This window comes from Schistocerca cancellata, chromosome 2 (assembly GCF_023864275.1).
Source record: "Schistocerca cancellata isolate TAMUIC-IGC-003103 chromosome 2, iqSchCanc2.1, whole genome shotgun sequence".
NCBI classification, from domain to species: Eukaryota; Metazoa; Arthropoda; class Insecta; order Orthoptera; family Acrididae; genus Schistocerca; species Schistocerca cancellata.
The window spans coordinates 466970435-466994336 of NC_064627.1; the positions used below are offsets into that span (position 1 = coordinate 466970435).

The 23902-nt window shown below is 38.0% G+C and overlaps 1 protein-coding gene across 1 annotated transcript in view; it reads right to left on the reverse strand.

The window, feature by feature from the left end:
- LOC126161983 (TATA-binding protein-associated factor 172) overlaps window positions 1-23902 on the reverse strand; it is a 300940-nt gene that overhangs the window by 145072 nt on the left and 131966 nt on the right. Inside the window, exons 19-21 of the mRNA XM_049918182.1 lie at window positions 23679-23801; window positions 23460-23570; window positions 15515-15668 (exon numbers count right to left, since the gene is read on the reverse strand). Coding sequence (XP_049774139.1) covers window positions 15515-15668; window positions 23460-23570; window positions 23679-23801 — 388 coding nt within the window. The remainder of the gene's footprint in view (window positions 1-15514; window positions 15669-23459; window positions 23571-23678; window positions 23802-23902) is intronic.

A 23902-nucleotide genomic window follows, 5' to 3' on the forward strand; every position in this document is an offset into this window, starting at 1 on the left:
GGTAAAATAATGACACCACCATGCATTACGGGTTTAATCCAGACTCTGAATGCTATTGCTCAGTTTTTTCTTGAGGAACAAACTGTCGGCATTAAATTTTTACTGACCAGCAGATTGAATCAAGATGCTCTTGAGAATTTATTTTCTGTGTACCGTCAGAAAGGAGGCTACAACCGTAATCCAACAGTTAGAACACTAAGGTGCTTGTTCTGAACAAGCACTGTTAACTCACCAATGAAGCCTTCTGACGCTTCAAATTGTGAGAATGACTCTGACAAGATGCTGTTACTGAACAACTGTGTGTTACAAAAAGAAGGTGGTGAATCTCAGCTGGTGGAGAGCTCTGGAAACGGAATTCCGAACACCCCTGGTTCCTCTACGGATGAAGAAGGGAGTACCATCGAGGCCGACGAGTATTTGTCTTCCTCGCAGCAAGACCTTTCCTCTGAACAGTGTTCAGTAACATAATTTGCTGGCTACTTGGCACACATATGCATCGAAAGGTATGGTTGTTTGAGATGTAATGAGACACTTACATGTAGCAGTGAGCTTCAAGAGAAGAGGGAAATATTTATTCTCCATAAAAAAATACGCAACTGGGAATTTGTGTCATTTTTCAGTGGGACTCAGGGCTCCAGCTGTTGAGTTTAGAAATATTATTGAAATGTCTTTACAGGCATATGAGTCCTGTTTTTTACAGTTTATTTATAAGAGAAATATATTTATGCGATAGCCTCTGATGCATGTAAGATCACTACCTGACGTTCTCGCATGATATATCAGCCCTTATTTACATTCCTGCAGTCAAAATATCAATCTATGGGCACAATATTTCTTTTTTCTCCATTTTACCAGTTCAGTACAGGATTGATTAGCATTCATCAACACATAAATGAAAAGTAAATCCAAAGTCCTGCATTTATACAGTGTTTTCACATACAGATAACGTTAATCTTATATTTCATAATTCTAGTAGTTCGTAAGCAACACTTTACCCAACTAGCTACATTCCCCCAGCCCCTTTTTTTGTAGCACACAGGTGTCTTTCATTATTGCAATAAATCAGGTTTTCAAATATAGACTGCACTTTCACCATTGCCCATTATAAGTTTGAAAGGAATTAATTAATATTTCACATAATTAAAAGAAATAGTTGAACTGACTTTGACTGTGACAATATTACATACATCTTATCAAACAATGGAAAATCCAGGATGGAATGCAACAATATTATGAGAAGGAAAGTTGCTACTCACCATACAGCAGAGATGCTGAGTCGCAGATAGGCACAACAAAAAGATTTTCACACTTAAAATTTTCAGCCAATGGCCTTTGTCAACAATATACACACATATACACAAAGTTTGTTGAAAAAGGCCATTGGCCAAAAGCGTTAAGAGTGAAAATCTTTTTGTCGTGCCTATCTGCGACTACGCATCTCCGCTATATGGTGAGTAGGAACTTTCCTTCTGATTATATACATCTTACCTATCCACCTAGAACAGATTTTCACCAACCCCCAATCTCCACATCATCTTGGGCAGACCCTATGCTGATCTTGCACCCATTTCCCAAGACTTCTATCCCTGTGACTGTCCCCACCATATGGCTTGCACTAAACACCCTCCTACCATCTTTTATACCTGCCTGACAAAGCAAATACTGTCAAAGGGAGAGCCACCAGTGAATATGACACATAGTGTACCAGCTGTTATGTGAACACTATTTGGCCTTCTACATTGATATGACTAGCACCATGTTATCAGTTAGGCAAAGGGTCATACTGGCAACAGCAATATCCTATTGCAGAGCATGCACTACAACATGAGAGTCATTACCTTGGTGCCTGCTTCGCCACATATGCCACCTGGATTCTTTCCCATGACACCAGTTTAGAGAAATCCCACAAGTGGGAACTGGAGTTTCAACATACCCTTGGTTCTTGCCACTAACCTGGCCTAATTTTACATTAATTTTCTTGGTCTCAGCATAACTTTTCAGCAACTATTCTTCTTCTCCACTCCCATTAAGTTTTCCATTTCTTTTATTTTCTGACTTGCCTATTATTCACCCCCCCCCCCCCCCCTCTCCCAAACCACCAGTTTATCATGTATACTGTATTTTAGCTTTCTAATCTTATTAGTTCTTGCATGTTTTGTAAGTAACCTCTGTCTTGCTCACTGCCCTATGTTTCACGTTTCAATTCTCAGGTTCTCATATTTCACCCAGTGCCCTTTGTCACCCTGCCCAATAAGACTTCCGTCACCCAGGGTCCTGGGTGAATTCTCTGTAACTCTCCCTGTTTCCTAAAGATCGCAAGTCCTTTTCCTTCATCCCTCTTCCTTTCCATTCAAACCTTCTACCAAAAGTGCCCAATGGCTCCGAAAGCTTGCACTTGTCCATAACTTTAGTGTGCTTTTTCTCTTACTGTAACTTGGTGAGTAAAAACCAATTATATTATTTTTTCCATTTTAATTCATATTCAGTTTGAGCACATTGTTGACACACAAGGCTTATGCGCTAAACAGCCAAAACATCATGACCACAGCCCACTAAGATGTTGGATGCCACCTGGTGGTGCTGCGGGCATGCGATGCAGTAGCAAAAGTATGTAAGTGGATCAGACATGGATGGAGGATCACACTAGTGAAGATATTGGCTGCAAATGGGGAAATCCATTGAAATAAGCAACTCTGACATAACGTAAATTATTACTGTCAGAGCCTGTGACTGAGTATCTCGAAAATAGCGAATCTGGTCAAATGTTCAAGTGCATTGTCATGAGTCTCTACGGAAAAAGGTGGAGCACAGTGAAACTACCACTAGGCACTAAATGGTTGGACGTCCATGACTCTTCACAGAACGTGGGGTTTGGAGAGTTGGCTGCTCTGATAAGTAGGATAGGTGGTGGTCAGTGCCATCTCTGCCAAAAGAGCACAATGCTGGTTCACACACAAGTGTTTCAGAGCACGCTGTTCCTCGTAAAGTGTTGAACATGGAGGTCCGCAGCAGACCACCCCTATGTGGTCACACGTTGACCCATCAACATCGTCAATTACGACTGCAGTTGGGATGGGACCCTCAGGATTCAACTCTTAGGGTGAATCACATTTTTACTACACTAGTTTGATGGTTGTCTCCACAAACACTGCCATCGAGGTGAAAGGCGGCTCAAAATGTGCAGCACACCATGAATGCAGGTTGGTGGGAGCAGTATTACACTACGGAAGATATTCTCCTGCGGTTGCAAGGGACCTGAGGTGGTAATTGAAGACCTGCTGACAGACAAGGTCTGCACCTCATTAGGTATGGGAAGGGGAGGCTGGAAAAGCTTATAGGTGACAGTATAGTGGGTGGTGGTGGGGTCACTTATAAAAAAATTCCTGTAGTAGTTGGTGTTAAGGCTGCACATTTTTTAGATTGAAGTCGCTGATAGATATACCTGCTTAAAGGAAGTCCCTCTAACTAAGGAATCACCTTCAGAGGGCATCATGTTTCCAAGTAGAGATGGAATTAGCATATTTCATCAAAATATGAGAGGTATTAGAGATAAAAGTTACTGGTATATCGGAGCACCACTTAAATAATTTGAAAATTCAGAGGCTTCCTCTACCAGGATACAGATTAGCTGGCTGTTTTTCAAGGAGTTCCTCATGGAGTGGGGGACTGGTCATGTACATGAAAAACAGTATTCCGTTTGAGTCCTAAGACCTATCACCGCACTGCACTGAACAGATATTTGAATGATGTGCAGGAGCAGTTGAATTTAGTGAAACTAAACTTCTAAAAGTTGCTGTTTATATGTCCCCTAAACTCTGACATCAGAGCATTTCTGCTCAAGCTAGAGAGGGTTCTTGATTCACTTTATAGGAAGTACGAGCAATTAGTTATATGTGGTAACTTCAATATTAATTTTGTATATGACTGTGCAAGAAAAAGGATGTTGGTAAATCTCCTAAATTCATATGATCTGATGCAGACTGTGTTTCTTCCAACTACGCTGCAGGACAACAATAGCACAGCCATACACAATATTTTTATTCATTCTTCATTACTATATGGGCATCCTGTTATTAAAAGGGTGAATGGCCTTTCAGGCCATGATGCACAAATTTTAACTCTAAAGGCTTTTGCACTCAAACAAATGTCACATATAATTACAAACCACGGAGGAAAGCTAATCCGATGGTGATAGAGAGTTTTTTTAAGCCTCGTCAAGGAACAAGAGTGGCAGGATGTTCATAGCACCGATAACATAGATGACAAATATAATGCTTTCCTTAACACATTCTCTTCGAGAGTTGCTTTCCATTAGGACATTCTAAAAGGAGTACTAGCAGTAAAAGGCAGCCTGGGTGGCTGACTGGTGGGATAAGGGTATCATGTAGAACAAAGTGGGAATTATATCAAAATGTTAGAAGTAGTCACAAACAGTACTGTAAGGTGCTTAAAAAAGTTATTAGGAAGGCAAAGAGTATGTGGTATGCAAATAGAATAGGTAATTCACAGGATAAAATTAAAACCATATGGTCAGTTGTGAAGGAAGTGTCTGGTCAGAGCACAAGGTCAACAACATAAAGTCAGTTCGTATTAAAAATATTTCTGTTACTGATAAATCAGATATATGTACAGTATTTAACAATCATTTTCTGAGCATCACTGGTGAATTACATTAAAATGAATTAGTTTCTACAGGGAATCATATAACTCTCTTGGCAAATGCCTTTTCAAGATTGAGTCAATAATTAAATCACTGAAGACTAAGGACTCTCATGATATGATGGAGTGCCTAGCAGAATATTAAAGTACTGTGCTGCACATGTTAGCCCTGTACTTGGCCATTTGTGTAATTTTTCCTTGAGGAATGGTCAGTTTCCTGAACGATTAAAGCACTCAGTAGTAAAAAAGGGAGAAAGAGATAATGTAGACAATGTTAGACCTATTTCTATGCCATCAGTGTTTTGCTAAAGTTATTGAAAAGAGTGTGTATGTAAGGATAATTGATCATTTTATATCGCATAATTTGCTATCAAATGTACAGTTCAGCTTTAGAAGTCATTTAACAAGTTAAAATGCTATATTCTCTTTTCTCTGCGAGGTACTGGATGAGTTAAACAAAAGGTTTCGAATGCTTGGCATATTTTTTTGATTTAACTAAGGCGTCTGTGTTGACCACAAAATATTGCTCCAGAAGTTGGACCATTACGGAATAAGGGAAGTAGCTCATAATTGGTTCACCTCTTACTTTAACAACAGAAAGCAACAGGTTATTATTCACAGTGTTGAGAATTGCTATGACATGGGGTCTGTGTGGGGTACAATCAAATGAGGGGTGCCCCAGGGATCAGTGTTGGGGCCACTCTTGTTTCTTATTTATATAAATTTTATATAAATGATATGTCCTCTGGTATTACAGGTAACTCTAAAATATTTCTGTTTGCTGATGACACTAGCTTGGTAGTGAAGGACGTTGTGTGCCACATTGGCTCTGTTTCAAATAGTGCAATTTGTGACAGAAGTTCATAGGTTGTAGAAAATTAACTAACACTAAATCACAGTAAGACTCAGTTTTTACAGTTTCTAGCACACAATTCAACAAAACCCAACTTTTTAATTTCACAGAATGAGCACATGATTAGTGAAATTGAACAGTTCAAATTTCTAGGTGTTCAAATAGGTAGTAATCTGTTGTGGAAATCCCATGTTGAGGATCTTGTTTAAAGATTTAATGCTGCCATTTTTACCATCTGAACAGTATCTGAAGTGATTGTTCAACACGAAAATTAGTCTACTTTGCTTATTTTCATTCGCTTATGTCGTTATTGTATTATATTTTGGGGTAACTCTCCCCATTCTAAAAGGATATTTTTGGCTCAGAAACAGGTGGTTCGGGCAATAAGTGGTGTAAGTTCTTGAACCTCTTGTCGGCCACTGTTCACTAGTCTGGGTACTTTGACATTGGCCTCTCAATATACATATTCTTTACTATCGTTTCTTGATAACAATATCAGCTTATTCCCAAGAATAAGCAGCATCAGTTAATAGTCAGCAGAAATCCAACTCTTGTGCAGAAAGGTGTACAGTATACTTCTGCATCTATTTTCAATAAGATACCACAAGAATTAAAAAAATCTTTGCAGTAATCCACGCACTTTCAAATCGAAACTGAAAAACTTATGGCTTGACTGTTTTCCATGTCCCAGAGCCCAAATCTGCCTCGTGTAAAGCCTGTAGAACCCACCTGGATTGCTATTGGGTACCTTCACTGCATATGTAAATCAGCGGCTATTTATGTGAGTTACATGACCTGTGCATAGACATCTAACGCAACATACCTCCACAAAGCAATCAACAGAGTGTTGGATCCCAGATATGCAGAATCAGTGACATATTTTATTCCAAAGATGGACAAACAAGGTATTACGCAGGAGGTCATAATGTTTTGGCTCATCAGTGTAAGTATACTGGGGTTTGTAATCCTCAAAAGCCTATTAGCTGGACCACAGACAGTAAAAACATTTCTTTACCAACTGTTTCATCAATTTTTTAACAACTCTAATAGACAAATTTGTAGCTAATGTCTCACCAATTAGAAAACATCATATGGAGCAGACTATTCACTCAATATGTTGTGTCGTCTTCCTAAGGAAATCATCTACAAAGCTATCTCTACATATTACCCCGAACAACAACAACAACAACAACAACAACAACAACAACAACATGGAAAGGATATAGTGCTACTCACCACGTACAAGAGGTCTTGACATGCAGACACACACAGAGAAAAAGGAGGGGGAGAGAGAGAGAGAAGGATGGGGAGAACTCCCCTTTCCTCTTTCTAAGCATGCCTTCCAACACTGCACTTCGCAGCCTTATCCTGTCCCCATCATGTCCTTGCACACTCCCACAGGCAGCACAACAACCTCTCTCACCAGTATCCTGCTATCTCTCCCCCTCTCCACCCAATGCCTCTTCCTTACCCCTACATCACACACCCTGGCATATTGCTGCTCATTTTATATGCAGTCACAGTTGGGGCTCCAGTGCCTGGAGATGGTAGCCATGTGTGTGGAGCTGAGTTTGTGTGAATGAGTGCACACACTTTATTTAGGAAGGACTGTCCAAAAGCATAATATTTTAGTAGTTTTTTCATTGTGCCTGTCTGATTTAATGCCTCCTCTATATGGTGAGTAGCAATCTATCCTTTCCACAGTTACAATTCAAGGCACTATCACTAAAACAAATTTGTGTGGCACCTCCACACAGCTTCAGCCTTCAGATACTTTGCATCCAAATTGATTATCCCAGCATTGATGGGAAAGGCTATTTTAAACGTTCGTACAAAGAAAATAGGATTTATTTCTCCTTCAGACTTAAAAACATGGAAACTTGTTGGATAGACAACTTCCATTATCCAGACAAAATTCCTCCCACCACTTGTCTGCATTCACCTCATTCTGGGTGAAGGCATAATACTCCCTTTTAATTCTCCCTGGTTTTCAGAGTCCTCAGATTTCATTTAAAATCAATAGTGTGGGTCCTACAATCTCTATTTAAACTTTCCTTACTAACAATCCTCCTATTGGAATGTTTCTTTTGATTCACTAATCAAGCAGATGTTACAGTTCACCTGTTTCTTTAAAGCTTTGACTTCCTGTCTATTTTCCCTCAACTCAGTTGCAACATCCAAGAAACCCTTTTACTGTAATTTTCTTTGAGCATTTACATCAATAGACACTTTCTGTTTTAGTGTAGAGTACTTCTTAATTGTTGTTGAATACCTCTTTCAAACATGAAACCAGATAGATAAAAATCTACTCACCAAGTGGTGGCAGCAAAAGACACAAATAAGAGATGGTTATACTTATGCTAGCTTTTGGAGTCAGTGGCTTCTCCTTCCAGCAGATGGGTTGAAGGGGAAGGAAGAGGGATGAAGGAAAAGGACTGGAGAGGTTTAGGAAAAGGGGTAGATTTCGGAAAAGTCTCCCAGAACCGTGGGTCAGGGGAGATTTACCAGACGGGATGAGAAGGAAGTCAGCGGTGACCCCTGATCTCCTTCTGGGCGACTTTTCCAAAATCTACCCCTTTTTCCTAAACCACTATAGTCTTTTCCTTCGTATCTCTTCCTTCCCCTTCAACTCTTCTGCCAGAAGAAGGAGCCACTGGATCCAAATGGTTCAAATGGCTCTGAGCACTATGGGACTTAACATCTGAGGTCATCAGTCCCCTAGAACTTAGAACTACTTAAACCTAAGGACATCACACACATCCATGCCCGAGGCAGGATTCGAACCTGTAAATGTAGTGGTCGCGCGGTTCCAGACTGAAGCACCTAGAACCGCTCGGCCACACCGGCCGGCCGCTGGATCTGAGAGGTTCCATAAGTATAACCTCCTTTTAAATGTGTGTCTTCCTGCCACCATTTGGTGAGTAGATTATTATCTATCAGATCACAGTATACTCTCAAAAACTTAATATTTTTAATTGTTATCTTTCAAACAAGTTATTTTTAACCAATTCTTCTTGTAATGTAAGTTTTAAATTGTTTAACTGATTGTCAATTGTATTCAAATCTAATTTTAACTGTCTTTTTTTTTTCTACTCTCAACTATGCAGTACGAACTTGCAATCACTTGTCAAGTTATGTCATACTATCATTTAATTCAGCAAATCTGTCTGTATTATGTTGGTTAGAAGCTAAAAATGCAACTGACAAGTTCTCTATTTTTTAGTTTGACTACCTACCTCTTTATTTCAATACTGCCCATTTTGGTATTTAACTCTTTACTTTAATCTGACATCTGTAAGCATAATTCTTTGTTTAAATCCATTACCACTTCTTTAATTTAATCTGATTCATTACTGGTCGTGTATAATCTTATTGAAGCTATTAGCTTTTAACAGAGAAAGTTAATTTTCTTTCTTCTTCTTGTTATTTCACGCAAAGTTTCACAAACGCACTCTCTGGTAGTTCAATTTGACCTTGTTCACTTTTACAATCATCTTCCTCTGTTCATGGTCAGTGTCAGTATTGTCTGCTACCGTAGCAGTGATTTTGGCTGCATCAATCTGCTACTGCACACCGAAAAACTGTGTTCCCTCTTGTGACAGCAGTTGGTAGCTGGGGTCCTGGCACACGCAGTAATGCATCAGCTGGTGACAACCATGGTGTTTATTGACCTCATAAGTTTGACAAAAATTATATGGGAATGGATGCAAGATATTTCTCAGCACCCACTGCTGTTTTAAATGTATCGGCTCCAATCATTCTTCTTTTGGCTAATATGATTGGAGGCTATTACTTTGAAACATCACTGGTCTTGACTCCTTGCTTCTTTTTTTGACAACTTTTTTCCCTTAGGCCTTTCATGGTCACCAGATATAATGGTTCTCTTGCTAGAGATTTTCTTTCAAACAGTGGACTCAGTTTGAGAAAAGGCAATTAACTTGAAAAAGGAAAATTAATTACAATTCTTTTCCTTGTCACTATGATGTATTCTGCAGCCCAGTTATCTTTGCTGATATGCAACACATTTTTACCATTTATATTACATTTTTTGCTCAACTGAGCTAATGTAAAAGACTTATTACTTCTATGATAAGTTTTCCAGTCACTCTCGAAAAACAGTCCAGAGTACTTAACTACATTAAAAAAAAAAGAACAAGACATCATGAAGCTTGTCCCCTGAACATTTCTGGTCTGTAGGGCAGGTGCCGCAGCACCCAGTCTATACTATGTGGCAGATGAACCCCAGTTAGCTGCGGTGTTCATATATAAAAACCAACCAGAATCAAATTCTTTCGAAAGAAAATTAAAAACATTAAATAATTAATAATCCATTAAATGCACAGTGAAATTAGGTATTACTTGTGATTGCACCAAAAGCAGGATTACTAACAGAAATGTCAACACTTTTGTGTCATTACAAGTTCCAACTGTCCTTGCTTCTGTAAAAGCTTTTCTAATGACTGACTTGGATTTAAATGTTTTGCTGTGACAATTCTTTTGTGAGCGTAGTATGCACACCTTCAGTCTCATAACCAAAATAATGTGACTTACATGTTCATTTGAAATTCATACTCTTGAAGCAGTTTAATGCCAAGCGACATCATGATTCACCTGAATCAGCTTATCAACTTGTTTCTTGTGGAAGTACTTAGTTGTTGCAAATAGCTGTTCTATTTCTGGCTATCAGGCAATGAAAAAATTCTAAATTTTTCATCAATGCACTTTATAATACAATCCTCTCCATTACTCATAATAGCACCCCTGCCGTCTTTCTAGGCAAAAAAGTGATGTCAGCATTTGTTTCAAGCAATACTCAAGGTTCAATTTCTACATCAGTGAGCAATCAACCAGTGATTGTGGTGGGCTGATTGCAATAACAACTTCACACAACCTGTTACATGTGTTTCATATTGTTTTTGTTGAGCATTGTTGAGGCTTTCTACTAACACAGAAACTGTGTCAGTCAACTCTCACAATCAATATCTACAAAAATTACTTTCATAAAACACACACTTTTTCCCACATAATTTAAATCCAATAATTTGGAATATTTGGTGCTGTTTTTTCATACTGGAACACTGATGTATAATTACAAAAGAATAAAATCAAATTAAGTAAGAAACCTGAAAAAAGGTAGAGTGGAAAAACATGTGTGTTTTGGATGTGTAAGGTAACTTTCTTACGGAATAGTTTACTCTAGAAGTTTTGTGTCACATCGAACACTATTAGAGTAACTGCTATAATAATTTTAAGATTCTGCTCAACTCCATCATTAGAACATAAAATCTCTTCAATTACAAAAAAAGGCCCATTTCCAGAAGTTTTTATTTATTTAGATGCAGCCCGTTATGATGAATGCGAAACTGTGTCCGTTCATACAGCATACTGCAAACATTCAAAGTACAGACAGTACCATTGTGGTTTCTGCAGTCTTTCTATTTGATCGAAGCTAACAACTCATGAAGTATTTCCAAACAAATCTAATCCAATGGAAGATATCACAATGTTGTCTCTTTAACATTATTGCTGCTGTTGTGGTTGTTGTTAAAAATAAGGAACACAACACTCTCTTTTTTTTGGCACTGATGATCAGCATTTCAATTTTGGACCACTCCTCTCTATCATCTTAGCAACAATCACCTTCAAATGTTTATTGTCGTCATGTGCAAATATTAAGCTCAAGTAATAAACATTTGTCTGTGTATTTTATAAGACCCTGTAGATAAATCTCAGTGGCTGGTGAAGGCCAACATAAAATTTCATAAAATATAGCCAATTTTATCAAAAAGATAATTTAAGAAGACTTCGCGGCAATTGGATTTTTGTAATTTTTTAATATTTATGGTATGTGAAATTCAGATCTTAAATATCCATCGTGAAAGCAGTTAAATGCAACTCTCAAAAACTCCTGAGAAAATCAACTTTGAAGTACTCTGAATGTGTTTAACAACCTAAAGTAAGGTACAGATTTTGACAGGCAGGTAGATTGCTCACCCGCGACATGGGCAGCCTGGGTTCAATTCCTGTCCGATACAAATTTTTAAACAATGGTGCATGTTTTATGTGCACTTCCGTGAAGCATAAAATATAGATATAATGTAATAGATAAAAAATCTACTCACCAAGTGGCAGCAGGAGAATAGTCTTATTTATGCAAGCTTTCAGAGCCAATGGCTTTTTCAAACTCTACATCTTTTCCTACCCCTTTCCAGTCTTTTTCCTTCACCCTTCTTCCTTCCTCTTCAACCCTTCTGACGGAAGAAAGAGCCATTGGTTCCGAAATCTTGCATCTGTAAAACCATTATACCTGTGTTTTCCTGCCGCAGCAAGCGTGTAGGTTTTTTAATCTATCCAATTATATTATATAGTAAAAAACTGATTATTTTCATTGTTATAAAATACACACAAGTGGAAAAAATCTGTAGTGCTACAGTCTGGTAATTACTGGATCTAGTCTCATTTCGGCTACTATTTATCGAATTCTTACATCATTTAAATATAAAATTCATCAAATATATGCTGATTAATACATATCTAACTGCCATTTTTATGAAAAAGGAATGTCTTCTTATTTCTAATTATATATCAATTACAAAAATCCAGCTTTCATTGCTAGTACAAATTCTTAATTACCAATCTTTCATAAAAAATTTGTTAAGGAAGGTTGCTTAAATTTTAAAAAAATTACAAACTAAACATTTTTTTTTTTCATTTTGATGTATTTTACACTTCACAGACATGTTCATAGAACTTTAATATTTGTTTAAAAATTTGCCCCAGCCTGGAATCAAACGTAGGGCATCCACGTGGCAAGCGAGCATTCTACCAAAGAGCCACACAGCCGGTTGAAAAATGGATTTTACATTAGCGTGTTAAACAAGCTCGAAAAGAATTTTTGGGAGCTGCTAGACGCTGCTTAATCTGATTGCTGTGTGATCTCCTTGTGAGAAAAATATCAAATTATGGGACAGAACTGCTGGCCAGTAATTACACAGAGGAGACATATTTCAGTGCTGTCAACAGATACATATAGAAGTACATACACTATTCTAGTTTTCAGAATTAATAGTTCCACCATTATGGATGAGAAAGGGATGGACTGGGGAAGGTAAACAAAGGAATTATTAGTACATACTTTTACAAGTGTTTATTAGCAGTACTGAAATTTCGCCTCATGAAATGGCCAAAAATATGCCTCATGATTTTAGAAAATTTAGCTATTCTCATCTTCAGGTAGAAATTCCATGATACTCATGTAATTGATGCACAAGACATGCTGGTTCAAGCTGCAGATGCTGCAGAATGTGGCTCATATGCGAGTACACAGACAAAATAGTAACAAAGAAACCACCCCGTCCTCACAACAGAAGTTAATGAAGTGGAATGAGAATATGGAAAGTATTGAGAATATGATTTTTGTTCACAAGTACATTCTGAATATTGAAAAGTAATTATGTTTCTCTAACTTAATTTGAAAAAGCAGCTTACCATTGTACACAATGTCATTTTTAATATTTTCTGCTAATATCACATATAATTGATCACAATAAATCACAGTGATATAATAGTTGTGACTGTGATGAAGTGTCTAGCAATTCACAACAGAAACACATACATAAAACAGCATTTGACGTAGAATGAAGTTACTGATTTTATGGCCCACAAATTCTATAAATCATGTTATCTGGCTGAACTGCGGCTTCCTTTGTAGTCTCAATTTCTTCAGCTGCCTTGTAGATACTGACTGCTAATATTTTCTGAATCTCTTGCACCATTATCACATTGTTTGCAAATTTGGATAAAACAAAATCTTTCCTATTTCCCAGTGATGATTTTTCAGAAATTGGAAGGTCATACCTGGATGGGCAATATGCCAACACCATCTATGCTAAAATTATAGGTCTATGGCTACATGTTCGCCCAGATATGTCCCAGCCACCATGGTCACATTTCTTTTAGTGACCACCAAATAGTAATGGGAAGGACAATATTAGATTTATAGACTGCTCATGCAAACTGACCTAAGTTCCAACAACATTTGCTTCCAAGGATGTTGTGGAGCACCTTGCAAATAAAAATGAAACTATTTATTTATTCATACACTTCTTACCAAACAGAGAATTTTTAGAATCTGTGAAAGAACAATAAACAAATTTTTCATTTAAATTTTAAAGTTTGAGAAAGATCTGTTTTCATGAACAACAACAATTATGGTAAGGAAAAATTGCTACTCACCATAAAGATGACACGTTGAGCTGCATACAGTCACAACGAAAAGACTTAACATATTGAGCTTTCAGCCAAAGCCTTCTTGAGAAAGGAAAATGCACTCGCATTCACACAAGCAAGCACAATGTCTTTGTCACACTCTGGTTGGAGGTCATCTGTGCCTAAGGTGTGCTTGTTTGTGTAAATGTGCGAGTGTTTTCCTTTCTAAAAAAGGCTCTGGCTGTAAGCTTGATATATGTAACAATCTTTTGATTGTTCCTGTCTGCAACTCAACATGTCATCTTTATGGTGAGTAGCAATATATCCTTTTCATAACTGTTGATATTCCAACCTGTACTTTCCTATGTTCATGAACAGTTGGTTAAAGGCAACCTACCTTTTATTCATAAACGAAGGCACCGAAAATCATGTTGTGGACCTCCCAAGTTTTCTGCACTCACTTGATCTCGACAGAGCAATGGATAAATCACTGGTCTCATATTCTGGAGATCAGGTTGTCCATTATAAATAAATAAATGTCGTGTGACTGGGGCCTCCCGTCACGCACACCGTTCGATGGGCGCAAGTCTTTCGATTTGATGCCACTTCGGCAACTTGCGTCTCGATGGGGATGAAATGATGATGATTAGGACAACACAACAACCAGTCCCTGAGCGGAGAAAATCTCCGACCCATCCGGGAATCGAACCTGGGCCCTTAGGATTGACATTCTGTTGCACTGACCACTCAACTACCGGAGGGGAGGGGGGGGGGGGGGGGGGGGGACGACTGTCCATAATGACTTTACATTCCTTAAAGTAAGGGACTCAAGATGTATACCAGTATAATAAACAAATCAAAGTAACAGTTGATTTCTTCTGTTATCCATGTCTACCAATTAACAATGAAAATTTTATGGATCTCATCTGTGGGATGATCATTCCTCATTTTGCAATAAAAATTGCTTTTGTGGGCGAATGTTAACATTTTCTTGCATAATGAAAGAATTGTGGTCCTTCCGTTGTGATACACAGCCATGGAATATGACCAATAATAAGTTTTTGTGCCTTGGTATTTTCACGAGATACTACTATAATTGTGTAAGTTCCGTATTTCCATATCCAAAAAGTCAGTCTTCTATAATTCTGAATATGGGAATACAAAACTGATATGATTTTTACAGTATCTCAATAAAACACATCATCACAAAAGCTTCCTAGCCTTGGCCAAAACAGATAAATGAAGTCGTGCAGATTACTTGTGTTCAGATATAAGAAATAAGTTAATAACACTACATATACTGGTAATAGCAATATAAATAAAAATATAAGCACCCTGTTTATCATTTCATTTGCAGAACTGTCAATCCAAACCCAAGAATTGGGTTTTTAAGTGATTTAAAGAGTCCAATGATGAAGGTTACTACAATACAGGAACTGTCCCATTTCATCTCTGCCAGATTGTAAATTGTACTAGATTCGCAAGGTAGCATCTGAATGCTCAACATCTGTCAGCTGGCTGCTTTACCACTAACACTGTCTGGTAATAAGTACTTATGACACCATCTTTTGTAGCCACAAAGATTTTTCTTCCTGGCTATAGTTTCCACATTTCTTACTTATGTGCTTGCAGAATTTGAAATAAATACTATTTAAATAATGCAAGAGGAGTATGATCCTTTAACATCAAAACACAATAAAATCTACCATAATTCAGTGCTCTTTGTTTGCTTAGAAAGTCAGACAATTAAACATAAATTTAAACAATGTATGAAAGTTTAAATGAGGTCCTTACCAAAGTGATTTGGATTTATCACCTCCATCAGCTTTCCCACAATGTATTCCCACAACTTAGGAAGCTTGGAAGGGAGATCTTTGCCAAAATAGGATGCTATGGATGTCAAAGCATACGATGCACCACGTCGCTGTATTTTATTTTGTTTTTGAGTCTGTTGAAGAAATGAATCACAGTTACTGAATATTCTGTTGATGAACTTATATTTACAAATGTTATCTGAAACCTTATACAGTTAATATGTACACACATCAACAATTACTTTGATAATGCATGACTGTCAACTTTTCGCCATCTTGGTCAGTTTTGCTAAAGGTGTCACTCATGCCCCAGACCCCAGACATGAGTCCTTGTCCCCTTAATAGCAGTCCTCTCAGCTCCCCCCCCCCCCCCCCCCCCATACTTTAGATGAAAATTATTTACTGAGTATGCAAAAAGCCATGCAGCATTAAGATAAATCTGTCATCAACACAAAGATTGGTTTGAACATTGCAGCACTTTGTTAGTCACCATCTGATTGGAGGAGGTATGTGTCTCCCTCTGACCTTTGGACAGACTTGCCCACCCAGTTTAACACAGAATCTGAAACGCATTGCAACCTACCATTTTTCACATGTACAAGTCATTGCCAAAGGTGAAATATAATGGTAAGAATATTTTTTGGTTTGTGGGATTTGTAATCTGACATTTAGCCACTGAGCCTGATACATTTTCCTACTAAATTTAGCTTAGTTTTCTGGATCATTCAGTCACTCATAGTCTGCAAACTCTCTGGCAAACTGTTTCTTCATTGGAATGTGGCTGCAGTTTATCTCCCAGAATTGTTTCAGCTACTCCATAATTTTTAATCTTATGAGAAACCACATGCAGCAAACGTTTAACTACAATAATATTATGATAATGATGGAAGCTGAAGAAATTATAACAATTTTAACAACAATATTAATAATAATAATAAAATTTGAGGCATACATAACTTTTATTTATTTACTTAATATTGATGTTGAATGGCCTTTACTGGACCAGTTAAGCCAAGTTCATAAAATGGATTTTTCAGTTTTCTGTTGGCCTCAGTACTATTTCTCTCTCTCAGATCTCAACTTTCTTTCTCTGTCTGAAATTACAGTTCTCATTATCTGTTGCTGACCTTAGTTTGCTGACCGGTTTGTTCATCTCAGAGTTTTATTTTTTTTATTTTGACTGTCTTGTTTTTTAAATCTTCTACTATAATTTGTAGTTACCTGATAACATATCTTCCTTGATTCCTGTAACCCATCTAACGCAGTTTTTACTTTTCCATGACATCTATCATTCTCCTAATGATTACATTTTCTGTTATTCTGATTAGACATCTAAGGAAAGTAAAGAATTTGTTCCTAACCATCCTCATTACTGGTTCCATTTTCTTGCACATAGGAAGCTAATCATTAGTATCTGTTTGCTTGCTATTTTTGGCTATACACATTCTGATTAGTGTTCTTTCTATCTGTTTATGCAGTGTACATTGTTTTGGTAATAGTTTCACTTTCATGTTATTCGTGATTCTGTAACTGTTTTATAATATTTTAATTTTGTGGCAATTGAGAGGCCTTTACTGCTGTGGGCTTCTTGCTGATATACTGAGCCTTGGTACATTGTTTCTTTTATTATGCAACATTGACTTTTCATTGAGAATATAGTCTATGATTACTCCTATTTTTTTAATTTAGACTGTGATATCAATTTCATGTTACAATTTGTTTTCAAAAGGCTGGGTCATTAACGTAATTTGTTTTCTTGAAGGATATTTCCATCTTGTATTTCCCGATTTAACTCATTGTCAAGTTCCTGAATGTCATTGGACAACAGAGCTAGCTCCTCAGTGAATTCAAGCAGTTAAAATTTATTTTGTCTTTGGATCTTACAATTTTGACCTTTTTTTGGGGGTGGTGGGGGTGGTTACTGTGGTACCTTCCTTTCATTAGATATTCCTATCTTTCTCTCAGCACATATTCCAACCCACAGTTGAACAGCACTGATGAAATGCCATCTTCCTGTCTTAAGCCATGTTTCTCCTCTGAATTCAATTTTTACACTGTGTTGGCTAAAGTTAAGTTCAACAAATTTCAGTAATTTTGGACGAATCCTACATCTATCAAGATTTTCAATACTGAAGGTCTGCTGACACAATTTTATGCCCTCTTATACTCCAACTCTATTATTTTATAAGTTTTATCATCATCTCCAGTTATTCCTCATTTCACGCATACAATTTGGATCAACCACAAATTAAGGTGGCTAGAATAAGATTCTTGTTACCAGAATGCAGTTAAATCTGATGATGATGAAACCGAAGAGGCTACACAATGTGTTCAGCCACAACTGTAATTATGATTATGACCATCATTACCACCAAGATGAACTAACCACAGTCACATAAATTGATCTGGTAGCAGAGAAACAAATGTGAGATACATTATGAGCCGCAAACAAGAATTTTTATGAAAAATTATTGACTGCTCAAAGAGAATTTTGCACCATTAACCATGTCAGTTCTCTTTTGACCATATGAAATTGTGTAAAGGAGGTGCAAGTAAACCTGCAACATTAATTCAACAGAGTGCACTTTGTCTCCAGCTGTTGACATGTCAATGTAGCTCATGTACACTGTACAGCCTGCCACCATATCTTGAAGGGTCATTTGAAGCTTAGACCAGGTACGGCAAGGAAGGATATTAGAACAGGAAGTTGTCTGTCGAAGTAATATACACAAATAGCAACACCAAATGAATATTCAACCACAATCATAAGACTCAAAACATTCTAGATCTGATCAGCTGATGACTACAAATAAATTATGGCTTATACATAACTCAACAACTAAGTGCTGCCTTTTTGCAGGAAACTGAGGGAGCTGGGTCAATACACATGGTATGCAACTGTATCCACACAATCAATGTGTGTTACAGGCACCCATTGCAAACAACAGTACAACTCCCAACCCCCCCCTCTCCACCTTTGTGATATATGAAGAAGACAGGGACCTTGATCGATGGCATCCGGATCTCTTTGCTAGGTTCAGGACTTTTCTAAATTCTGGCAAACACTGCAGGGCAGTCTGGAGGAGGCCAAGTACCAAAGCATGCCTTGAGCATGCAGTTTCCAGATTTTTCAGGGAGTTGGGTCATTCTCGTTTTTGGCTTGTATTATTTACAGACTTCAGACACTTCTTACACTATTGAGGGTAATGTGAGGGTTGTGCAGTATAGGAACAGAATCCTCCAAACCACTGTCTAGCCCCACAATCATCATTTTAGCAATTGGATTCGTCTCTGAAGACAAAAATGCTTCAGCACACCTCATCCATTCATGAACTTCTTTCTTCAGGAGACAAAAATCAAACAAATGGAACTGTCTGCACTACACGCATTTCCTCGAAGAAAAAAGGCCCAATAATAGTAGATGTGGTAAATCCAACCCATACCGTGACTTTCTCGTCATGCAATGGGGTTTCCACGACAGGTCTAGGATTTTCGGTAGCCCAAATTATGCAGTTGTGGGCGTTGACAGACCCTCGGAGCGTGAAATGAGCTTCGTTGGTCCACAACACGTTACTCAACCAATCGTCATCTTCCGCCACCTTTTGAAACGCCCACACCGCAAATGCCCTCCGCTTCACTAAATCACCAGGTAACAGTTCATGATGCTGATGGATTTTGTACAGATAGCATCGAAGGGTATGCCTCAGTGCCAACCAAACAGTAGTGTATCAAATGCTGGTGCGACGTGCAACTGCATGAGCGCTGACTTCCCCGTGCATAGACGAACCCGCTACAGTCTCCATTTCTTCCTGAACTGTCTCAGCAGCATTAGGCCTTGTGCTCGGTCAGCCACTATGGGGTCTATCGTCTCAACAACCCGCCACAGCTGCATTTGTCAACGGACCTTTACCCGTTCGAATCCCCTTCCTATGGCGAGAGGATTGTAACGCTGAACTAGCACATTCACCATTCTGATAATACAGCTTCACTAAAAGTGCCTTTTCAGGTAACGTCAACATGCTGCAACTGCTGGCGCATCTGATTCTCTCTCTCATTACAGCTCCTTTTATACACGATTGTCATGCGCGGTCACTGACGTTTTGCTGTCCAGCACCATCTGTTGGACTTTTTTTTTTGTTCTAATAAAACCCATATGTCATTCCAAGCATGTGTGTCAATTTTTACCTCTCTATCTACATTATTCCATGGTTTATTACGTTTTCAGAACATTCCTGAAGCACAGTCTTGATCCTGCAGCATTACTTCATTTTCAAGCTTCGTCTTGGCGTTCCTTGTAGCACTTCTTGCTTCTTTGGTAACTTGAAGAGCAAATCTTTCAGCTTCATGCATCTGTTGTATGTCACATGCAAGCAATTTATCTTCCATATTAGAGCCACATTTTATGTCTAAATTTCTCAGGACTTCCAACCTTCCTATTACACCATCATTGAAACATATCACTGCATCTAGTACACCAACTTTTAATGTATTTAGTCCTACAAAAACATTCTTGGGTAATCTTTCCCATATGCAATGGTTGAAACTTTCATTTGTATTCTGAGTGCCCCCATGAAGACATTAACTAGAAAAACATTGTCACTCAAGTCTCTAAAAATTGGTTTTATTTCATTCATAACAGGCTCAGGAAGAGAATGCTTCTGATGGTTCATTTGACCACTTTCTTTTGCTTTTTGGTAACCACACCAAGAATCTGCTCCTTTAGGGCAAAGTTTGTGCAGGATGGTAATCTGTGGACAACTTAAGAAAGTAGGTGGCCCATACAGCTTTTCTCATTGCTGTGACATCATTCAGAGGTGCAGTTTGTCTAATGGCCAATCCATAATAACTCTGAAGGAGGTCTATTTCAGTTTCTGACAATCTGCCTCAGCCAGACAGAGATTTTCCATCTGATAGCAACTTTCCTTTCATTTCTCCCATAGCTTTCTCAATCTAGCACCTATCCTCTTTTGCACATGTCCACAACACTCCAGTTTTGTTATCAAGGTATCACCATAAACATTGAACTTATTAATTTTATTGAAAGCTTTCGAGTCCCCATCACCTACGTACTCCATATAACTAATGTCATAAATGGGCACCGACCTCTGAAATATGTTAAAGAGCTCCATTACACTCCATACTTCCATTGTAACCATCATAATTCTTAGAATACTGATTGATGTTCAATATGTCCTTCAGCGTTACCATGGCAGGTGTGGCAGTACTTAGACAAGCACTCGACATCAATAACTTTTCCATTCTCCAGAGAAGTAGCACTTACAACACAATTCAAGGAAAGATGTCTTCAATGTTGCCATGTCCCATCAAGTGCAACAGCAACGTCCCTGTTTCTTCAACTAGATGGTTTGGACATAATCATCAAGGCACCTAAAAGTATTTTTATGTACTTGCTGAACCTACTGGGAGAAGGAGGAAGGTCCATCAAACCACAAAACGTTTGAGCAGCCATTTTTCCTTTTCCTATTGTACGCACTGCAATACTAACTTCAAATTCACATCATATGAATTATGTACAATGTTCAAAGTCATTTTCGGGGTAAATTTATCGCAGGATCTACACAGAACAACTAATTTTGGCGTTTGCTACTTTGTCGTTCAGTTATTTCCAGGCAGCCTACATCATCATATTGTTTACATTTCTCCACTTCCTTTATCAAAGAAGATAAGACGCCCACATCAACAACAACAAATCCATTACAAACAGCATCATTGTTAACACAAAAATTTGAATCATCAGGAGGCATACCATGTGGGAGTTTCTTCCCAGAAGAACTGATAACATAGGTTACTTTACACAGCATGGCTTGTTTTTTTTGTGAACTGGTTACCACGGAATTTCCTTTTACTGAATTTCTTTATGCGAGGCATAGTTTGTACTTATTGCACACTAAAGGATATGTACTTCCACAAATATATGTAGCACTTGGGCAACAAACATCCAGTAACACATGAACAAACTGCTTCAGTGAAACAAAAGTAAATACTAGCAAAGATAATCATTTACAGACACTAGAAACTTGCATGGTTATCAACAGATACTAAACAAAAGCGCTGGCAGGTCGATAGACACACAAACAAACACAAACATACACACAAAATTCTAGCTTTCGCAACCAACGGTTGCCTCATCAGGAAAGAGGGAAGGAGAGGGAAAGACTAAAGGATTTGGGTTTTAAGGGAGAGGGTAAGGAGTCATTCCAATCCCGGGAGCGGAAAGACTTACCTTAGGGGGAAAAAAGGACAGGTATACACACACACACACACACACACACACACACACACACACACATATCCATCCGCATATACACAGACACAAGCAGACATTTGTAAAGGCCTTTACAAATGTCTGCTTGTCATATCCATCCACATATACACAGACACAAGCAGACATTTGTAAAGGCCTTTACAAATGTCTGCTTGTGTCTGTGTATATGCGGATGGATATGTGTGTGTGTGTGTGTGTGCGAGGAGTCATTCCAATCCCGGGAGCGGTTCACCATCCTTTAACGTGTTTTGGCGGCAACACAACTACCTAACCTTTGTACCCATCATTGTTCCCCAACCTAAGTTCAGCCAAGGATCAACATAGCTCATCTCAAACCAACACTTTTTCACCTTTTTTCACAACAGATCTCCAGTTACTTTCTCCAGTTATTTTCATTTTCATTTCAACCTCATGTTACACTTTCCACCTAATACCATGTCACCCTCACAACACCCCCACAACGACCCCATTAAGTTTTATTTACATTCCCTCCGCAAACATGCCTTCACCCTAGCCAGATTACGCTCACATATTTTATTTTCTCAGGCTTGCCTGACATTTGGCATTACCCCCAAAGGCCTCACACTTAAAGTTCCCATCTCTGGCTGCAATATACCCTCTCCCTTAAAACCCAAATCCTTTCATCTTTCCCTCTCCTTCCCTCTTTCCTAACGAGGCAACCGTTGGTTGCGAAAGCTAGAATTTTGTGTGTATGTTTGTGTTTGTTTGTGTGTCTATCGACGTGCCAGCGCTTTCTTTTGGTAAGTCAAATCATCTTTGTTTTTAGATATATTTTTCCCACGTGGAATGTTTCCTTCTATTATATATATCACTGGAAACAGAAAGTTCACAGTTCTTTTCGAAATTATACTGGTTTCTGTAACAGAAATAAAGGGGGTGTGGCGGCTTACATGACCGTAACTTTAAAATTTGCTTTAAAATTTGCTATATATAGGTCATTTTTCATTTGAAACCCTACAATGAAACTATCAATGTAATCATGAAAGACTTTAGAATTTAATAAAGTCATTTTTCCACAATTTATAGGTACCCTGTATCCTTAAGAGACTTGAGCACCAATGTCTCAACAACCTTATGGACAGTAAGCCATGTAGGATCCAAATATATTACTAAGAACACAGTACAGCAACACAGTATTGAATGTTGACTGTCAACAGATTTATATTTCACAGATGGGCACTTCCAAACAAACTGGCTCTATAGTAAAGTTCTTTCTTCTTCTTTTTTTTTCATAGAACTTATTATTTTCTTTTCTTATTCCCTTAAGCCCATACATGTTAATGAAGTGAAAAAAAAAAAAATTTTCTGACTAGTTTACTTATGTGAAAAATTCATTATCTAATACAGCCTGGTGGCAGTTTTTTGAAGAATGACAGTCAAAATATATACAAAACATTATCGATATGGTCATAAATGAGAAGCGACAGAAAACTTATTAATTAGCTTGTTGTTACTGAAGACGAATTAAGGATTACAGCATTCACATCAATAAAGATAATAATTCGAGACGTACTCGGCACCACATTAGTTTCTAAGTGTAATAATACTGGTGTAAGAACTGAGTTGCCCTCTCTTAATAAAAAGTTAAAGAAAGTTCTGATAATAATGTAACACATACAGCATCCTCAGTTGTGAAGAGTTCTTCTAGGGGAATATCTGTTACGGGTGGTCTACCAGGACCACGGTTGCCAACAGAGTTTGATCTCCGAAATGCTGCTCTTTCAGCTGACTGTAAAGAAAAAGAATATAAACAATCTGAAAACCAGAGAGACGTGTCCAACATTACCAAAATATGTATTTCATTTTCTTTGTTCCTCAAAGACAAGATCATAGATACCCTTTGCTGATTCAGAAGTGTGAGGATGCCAACATAATTATTAGCAAAGCTAGTAGGTGTGCCAGTGCGAGAACCTTCCCCCAAGCTCTCAGTACCACTGTCATTACTTGTCCCTTCAGTAGCCTGAAAATGAAAAAGACAGCAGTTAGTTCAGTGTCTCAAGTTCTGCATCACATCACTTGGTCAGAAACACTACAGTGGAACTTCAGTTTTATGTTTTATGC